General features: G+C 30.8%; 1 protein-coding gene across 1 annotated transcript in view; it reads left to right on the top strand.

Annotated features, from left to right (window-relative positions):
* The first annotated feature begins 4034 nt into the window (after nucleotides 1–4034).
* The window catches only part of LOC110025923, a 13436-nt gene continuing 9071 nt past the window's right edge, over nucleotides 4035–8399 (top strand). Inside the window, exons 1-4 of the mRNA XM_020726620.1 lie at nucleotides 4035–4130; nucleotides 4435–4530; nucleotides 4622–4711; nucleotides 5901–6070. Of these exons, the coding sequence (XP_020582279.1) occupies nucleotides 5937–6070 (134 nt within the window). The 5' untranslated portion in view covers nucleotides 4035–4130; nucleotides 4435–4530; nucleotides 4622–4711; nucleotides 5901–5936. The remainder of the gene's footprint in view (nucleotides 4131–4434; nucleotides 4531–4621; nucleotides 4712–5900; nucleotides 6071–8399) is intronic.

Below are 8399 nucleotides of genomic sequence, written 5' to 3'. Positions count from 1 at the left end.
TTTTTTTTTTAAGAGTCATCGTTGCAACTGATTTTTAATTTCAACAATAATATTTCTAATTTTATTGTGATTTGAGTTAACTTCAGTATCAAATTCACTTATAAATTTTATATTCATATTTGAATATTGACTCAAATGATAATGTTTTCTATACCAATTGGTAAAAGTAATTATTATTGCAAAATTATCTTTCATAAATTTTTCTTAACAGCTAGCCATTCCAAGAAAATTATATTTCTATTACATTTATAGGTCACTGCCATTCAATAGTAGCATGGACTTTCTCATGATCTATGAATATCCTAATACAACTCATAATTTAACCTAAACATACTACAGATCTTAACCAAAATTTGTACTTTAAAAAATTTTTATACATTAATGATGTCTTAGTATTTCGAACAACGTTAAACGAGCCACGTGATGATATTTGCTTTTTAAAACACATTAATATATTTAATAAGAATAACCGCAAGTTAATTTTAATATGAATTAGACATTTGATTGGCTATAACATATATTAAATGTTATCTAAGTCATATCCTCCTCTTTTATCTTTAATTGATAATATCGTAATTTTAGGTTTATTTTTAAGAGCACAGATGCACCTTTTAATTGATTAAATAGTCACTACTTTGAAACAATAGCTACACATTTTTTATAATCACTTTGTTATACTCTATGTTTTATAAACTTTTAACTTAAATTGGAATAAGAATAACTAAAGTAGTAGACTCCCTTTGACTTATTCTTGTAAATTCAAGTTATAAACTTTTTAAATTATTTTTAGAGCAATCAGTCACCTTCTATAAAAAAATAATCAAACCTAAATGTTGTTTCATAATTAAATAATATTGTGTTGGATGGCTTCTTCCTTCTATAAAAAAATAATCAAACCTAAATGTTGTTTGATAATTAAATAATATTGTGTTGAATGGCTTCTTCTATAACTTGTTATATATATATATATATATATATAACATTAATAGATATTGTTAAGCTATTTTTATAATCTTTAGGATTAAATTTATTCTTCTTCTGTTAAAGTTGCTATTAAACATTTTAACATAAAATCTCTTCTTATTCATAGCTCATGTCTAATGTAACATTGATTAGTCATTCTTCACAAATCTTTCATTTTCCATTAACTTTATGAAGCTACTAATACTTGATGCAATTTGTAGAAACTTCATATCAATTTTGGGCTCTCGTAAAATGATAACACTTTTCATTGGTAGCACTAAACATGGGGCCTAGTTGGCCAAATAGTGAACTCGACCTCTTATTAATTTCCATCTGCCTTATGAAAGCTTCATGCATCCACGTCATGGCGAAAGGAGAAATAATTGTTCTTAAAAAATATTCCCAAGACCCTCTCAAGAAATTAAAAAGTGTATTTGCCTTAAATGTATCTCTTTGCAAGCCTAATCATCGTTGCTTTATTTCTCTCTTCAATAAAAACATAACCAACAATGCCTTTTAGTTCTCTGGTTGTTGCACTTCATAAAAGTTTTACTTTCTTAGTGTTCAATCTTTATTATTTGGGACTCTATTATACTCTCGAAAAGCGGCAACTTTGATCACTTAAGAAAATTTTAAATGTACATCTCCTCCACCCACTTTATTAGTAAACATTTTGTTCTATGTATTACCTATCAATTGAGCCACTAAATGAAATACTCTATTTTGCACTTAAAGCAAGTTCTATTAAGAGTAATCCAAATTATTGCCCATTAATGTATTTGCAGTAAATTTATCTTATGAAAATTCTATTTTGTAGTTAAATTGAGTCTCATTAAAGTATTGATGCTTATCATTTCATGTTTCAGGATGTCATATTGTCATATAGGCCTGCACAACACACACACACACACACAAATACTGCTCTTATATATTATCATGTAGTGTTAAAATATTGATAAGTTTTATAAACATAAAACACACCTGATATTGTTGAATAAAAATATTTACTTAGAAGTGCATGATTTAAATAACTCACATTCATGATCATAAGTATTAGATACTTTTGTTGCAATTTTTATTATGCATAAAATTGTCCCATTTTATTGTTCATACAACATGTCTCATTTTATGTAATTTATGATTTAATAAATATTAATTATTTATTTAGTTTGATCTGTCAAACTTGCTTGTTGAATTTTTATATATCAGGTTGTACTCAATAACTCGGAGAAGTGTTTTCATTGGATCAGATTTCCAGCAGTAAATTTACTTTTGACATTTTATACACTTGCTTTAGTTCTTGCGTCTTCACTTTTTTTGTTGGGTAATTGTTTCTCTATTATCATTTCAGTTTCATTTCAACCAATTTTCTGCTTTAGTTGAACTTTTATTAATAAAATAAAATTTATTTTTCATTGTTTGTTTTTGTTACTTGCATACGGTCTTTCTTTTGAGAACACAAAACATATTCAATTCATTTCAACATGTCTTGTTTTATCGGGTGCACCGCCTTCCTGATCTGGGGCGTAACATTTTAGGGAAAACAAACATTTTAATGAAAAGTGTAACAATATTAAAAATCTGATTTAATCTAAAATAGGCCTAATCAAGCATAATAAAGTACAAATGAAGTTTTTGTGGTGCTGCTCAATGGATGAAATGATCTTTGAATATTATATTTTGCAGGTTAAAGTGAGTCTCGTTAAGAGTTATCCACGATGCTAAATATTGCTCAATTTTAATATTATTAGAACATCAAGATGATTAAAGAATATTGCATGATCAATATAATCAAAGTAAACAACCCAATGAACTATTCTAATTTCTAATTTCTAGTTTGATGACCACAATGTTCATTAAAAATTTATAAATAGACATAATTTTTATACATTTAGAGAGGCCACAAGAAAAAAATTATAAATAGAAGAATTCAGAGCATGTCATCAAGAACCCAATTTCTATCATTGATACCAACACCGACATCAGCCATCAACGTCAATATTGTTGACTATAGTGGCAACCAAGGCTGACGTTCATCATTGACTATATGGCCTTACACCCATTGTTAACTTTAACTTGGAAGCTCGATATTGCCAATTTTGATGGCAATTGTTTTCGACCATGTTGAAATCCATCGTTGATATTAAAATTGACACACGTTTTTGTACCAATTTTGAAGCACGTGTTCAACACCAACGTTGATGTTAGTCGTTGCTAATAAGACCGACATATGTTATCAATATTAAAACTTGTTATTACTAATTATGTAGATGTATGCCATTTCTAATAAGACTAATGCCAATCATTGACACCAACACTAAAACGAATATTAACGTCCACTATTTCCACTAAGGTTGACATACACATATGATATCGAGTCAAACATTTGCCACCATGTAGCAAACATACACAATATACAACTGCACGACACATGAGCCTTGATCTTGTATTTTCATGTTCATGTTGACCCACTCACAATCTCACAAATCCAAACTGTTAACCTCATGATCTCATTAAGGTGCAACAAAACTCTATATGATCCATGATGTTGGCTACATTAAAAACCACTCCATAGATATTGTAAACCCTTATTTCATAATTAATATAACCCCATAAAAAAATATATCAATAAATAAAATAAAAATTATATTTCAACATTCAAATATTTTAAAAAATAAATTCATAAAATATCAAAAAAAAAAAAAATTAATCACATTAAATTTAAGCGGTCATTTCTATACATGCCACACAATTATTATAAATTTACTTATCCAATACTAAAACTTTCATATTTACATATATAATATTTAAATTTTAAACATCACATATAAAATATTATTATTTTTAAAATTTTTAAAATTTTTAAAATTTAAAAATAATAAAATATTATTATTTTTAAAATTTTTAAAATTTAAAAAAATATATATTTTTGCATGATTTTTAAATATGGAGGTGTTATAAATATAGAAATCAAATTAGGCGTTAGACAAGTAAATGCATAGAAGCTGTGTGCCGTGTACATAATATCCTTAAATTTAATTTACATTTTAAAAAATTTTAGAAGTAACAAAACAGCTTCGGAGGTTAAATTCCTCTCGTCATCGTTAAACCCCACGCACAAGGACTGTAGGCCAAAACCCTACTTAGGCAGTGGTCGGCGAACGAAGGTAATGGAGCTGTACTCCACTATCCTTCCCTCTCTCGCTCCCTCTCCCGCTTTCTCAACCACCTTAACTCGTGCTTCATGTTGCATTCTCCAGCTTCCCATTTCTATGATCAAAGTTTGATGTTTTCCTAAGCGGGAATAATGCTGCAGAATATTTTTGTTCAGCGAATGGCTTAGGGTTACTTAGCTTAGAGGTTTTTGGTTGAGGTGTTGCATGGCGCGTTAATTTCTCATATGGAAGCAAAAATTGTACACATGGTTGAAAATGACACTAACGATTACACTTGGTAATGTATTTTAAGCAGTTTGCATCGGATTGAAGTCTGGAGGAGGCCAAAAAGTGGATCTACTTGGTTGAAAGTAGCATTAGCTCATAATGCTGCTGATGGGCTAAACTCAAGGTGAGATCATCCTTGTGATCTATTCTTCCATGCAATGCTAGCGAATTAACTTTTATATGATCAGGATTATGTATTCTTTGTGTTGTTTCAGGGAATTTAGATACCTATATGCAAATTTCATGCAGTATAAATCCTCTCAGAGGTGATGCCAAGGATGAGACTTCCCTCACAATATGAAAAGGTGAAATATGTCTTGTATAGTTCTTCAGTAGCCATTAATGCTTGATTTTTTTGGTACTTTAATTATTTATTTATTTATTTTGACAGTAACCTATCTCAAAACATGGAGATTGAGAGGGCTTATGATTGTTGTCTTTGTTTATGCTGGTGTTTGTGTTTTAGTGGGAAGAATTTTTGAGGAATAATTTATTTTGAAACTTTTGAGTAGCCACTGTCCATTGAAAATGATAAGTGGAAATTTAGAGGTTCCACATATTGTGGAAAAGCGTTAAGCTTTATGCATTGTTGATGGTTGAAATCATGAGAACAATATGTTTTGTAACTCAGTGACATTATGGCATGAAGCCAAGCTATTATTTCAAAACACTAACTTCTCTTTTTCAATTACGAGGTTTTATTGAGAATAAAAACCATGGATTTTGTCTTCTTTTTCTCTTTCGGTTTTTTTTCTTCTGGTCACTGTCCGTTTGATTTGTGCCTGAAATTTTCAAATTGCAAAATTTCGTTCCTTGGCTAGTTGAAATTTTTGGTTGGCGGTACTTCATCAGGGTTTTTGAGAGGCTCAACCTTTTTTGCACTAATTGTATTATTCTTGTTATGTTTTTTGTACATCGAGGTTATTGATAAATTTTTAGGTTAGAAATGGCACCAAACATGTTTTTTTTGGCTATAATGTTCAAAAGCTAGGCTTTTTGTGTTGCTATGATGTTTGATCAGGTCTTTTTGGAGCCTGCATGGATCAAGTCATTGCATTAAATCTGTGTAAAATTTGGTTAATTCTCTACTCCTAGCTTTAATGACAAAAGTTTCTATATGAAGGTGCATATAGGGCCGTGGAAGTACTATTTTTTAAATGGTAATCACTATATTGATTCGAAGTCACAATGTGTTTCAAAAATATTTTGTGTAAGTTGATTTGGTTAAAAAACTTGATTGTCTTTCATTCTGTGAAACTGAATGTCTGCGAAACGAGAGTTTACTCATGGTTTAATAGTCCCATTTTTGGCTTATTTGAATTTGGATTATTTATATGGCGTCCTGATTAATGAAAAACTAAAGTGCTATTTGGTTGAGATGACAAATTGATGCTATGAGTAAGGGGGTTTATTGGATGGTTTGCAATTTCTGTAGATTATTTTTTTTATACTTACATACTATCATTTATAATCTTCTGATTTTTGGTGGCATAGGTTTAGCTGTGCAAGGGCGTGAATTTCATCACCATCATGCAAGGTGTGACGGCTAGCTGGATAGGGCAATCATTTGCTCTACCACAATGCAACGCTGCGAGGCAAAACAAGTCACGAAGTCGACGAACAAAAGAAGAGAGGAGAACATTGGTTGTGTCCTTTATAAAGAAGTAATCACTTTGTAGTGGATGGATGATATTTTCCAATTTCCTCTTTTTTTATCTTTGGTATAGAAAACCTGTTAAATGACCATAGATTTAGTAAAAGATAATATTTTTGCTGTTATACTATTTCTTTTTTTTTATTATTTGTATTCTGATTAATCTTTTTTAAATGGAAATAATTTACATTGATTTAGTCTGAATGATATAAGTTGACTATCACTCGCAATGTTTTAAAATGAACTATTTTCCTTTTCAAGATGGAGAAAAATGATGGTTCAATAAAATTACATTTGTGCTGATAACAGACATGATTAAATTATTTTTAATTCAAATGAATTCTTTTTCCTTTATTGAGAAGGTTTACAAATAGTCTTATGCTTTTGGTTATGCAAGGACTATCTTTCTCATGTTGCAAAGTCATTCTTCCGGTCATTGTATCCTGTTGTCTTTATCTCACTTTGCAAGTCCAAATATTCTGAGAATCTTCTCTTTTATACCTGACTCCCAATGATATCATACCATGGAGACATTAATTATACAAAAAAGGCCATTATTATCCTTGTACTGTCTGGTAAATGCTTAGCATTACTACTAACATGGTTTCAGTGCTTGATATCTAATTGAGTTCTTTATATTGACAACAATTATTGATACACAAAGGAAGCTTATACCATTGGATGACCAAACAAAGACTGTTGGATGAATTGATTCTTAGTGATTATATTCCTTTAAATTGGTATTTCAATCATTATGGTGATGAAGTGCTTCCCAGAAAGATTTGTATTATGTGGGGATCTTGTGTCATTGATATGCACTTTCAAGTGGTGTCTTTTATATTGATGGTAGCGTGCCATTGTGCATATTGTATGTTATGAAGTACAAATACTTTTGGAGAGACATACCGTACACAACATTAGACACTTGGCTTCATGGGAAATCTTGGAAAGAATGTTGAGCACACCAGTTAGTTTCCTATTTTTTATTTTTTGGAAAGGATTCGTAAGCTGCATGGACATGTTGGGCGAAATCAAACATTTTCAACACAAATTGGAGAGAATATACCACGCTAGCATACTATTCAACCAAATCAGTTTTATTTTAGACCCCCACCTCCCACCTCTCATATGTGCTTTATCATTTTCCTAAACATCAATGAGTTCATGCAATTTTTATTTTGATGCTTGAAAACATTTTTTCAAATATTGCTTAATATTTTGAAAAGTCATTAAGTTTATTGAGCACATGCACACTTTTAGTTATGAAATTTGAAAATCCAAATTAATGTTTTTATGTGTGGGCTGACAACGATAGGTATCTGTGTATGCCTTTATTTGTGAACATATTAAGTAATGGCTTCTAAATTGTTATTTTCTAGTATTTCCAAGATTTAGTGGGACTACATCACCTTTATATTTGGCCTGCTTCATGTATTGATATTTTTACTATGATTTTATGTATTTCTACAAAATTAATGTTCATGTTATGTATTCTACTCATCTTATTAGGTGTAGTGTGTTGTGTTTTAATTTTTTAAGAGACGTGGTAGATGGTAGATAAAACAATATCCATGAATTTCACTCTTACATATGTTTTTTAGGCACAAATCTTTATGGTCAATTATCTATTATAATATGGCATAGAAGTTTTGATTAATGCTGGTCTGCAAGCTACATGATGATCTATCGTGGTAGCTTTTGGTGAGATCTGCAATGTCTTGAATTGAGAAGTGAAAAATACGACCCTATTGGCTATGAGTAGATGTTGTATGATAACAAAAGTCTCGATCAAGTAAGGGAATGATGAAAACTTCGATCAAGATATGATAGTTTGATATCTTATGTTATTATGGATTTTGGTCACTTAGAAGATAGAGTTGCGTCGGCTATGAATCCCTTCTAGTTCTATGGGAAACCTTGCTGGCGGGCTAATTTAATGGATAAATGGTGGGCCTTATGCCTTAGCGTGCATATGACTCACAACCTATGAACTTAACCATTAAAGAATATCCAAGCTTTACCCTTTATTTGGTTATTGTGTTTCGAGGGCACATTTTTGGCATGTCATCATGGTCCAAAAGAAGATTTCTATATTCTTATTGATATGAGAAATTTGTTTGTTATCACATGCATAACCTAGATTTTGACATTGGCTATTTTTAAGCTTTAATAAAACGTAAAGTTGCGTTGATGACAAATGTATAGGGTGATTTTGTTGCTACATATATATATGTCTGTGTGTGTGTGTGTGTGCGTGCGTGCGGGCGTGCGTGCGTGTGCGTGTGTGCGTGTGCGTGTGCGTGTGCGTGTGCGTGTGCGTGTGCGTGTGCGTGTGCGTG

This window comes from Phalaenopsis equestris, unplaced genomic scaffold, assembly GCF_001263595.1.
Source record: "Phalaenopsis equestris unplaced genomic scaffold, ASM126359v1 Scaffold000342, whole genome shotgun sequence".
Taxonomy (NCBI): Eukaryota; Viridiplantae; Streptophyta; class Magnoliopsida; order Asparagales; family Orchidaceae; genus Phalaenopsis; species Phalaenopsis equestris.
Note: the sequence above shows the minus strand (reverse complement) of the source record. Positions and strands in the feature narration are given on the sequence as shown.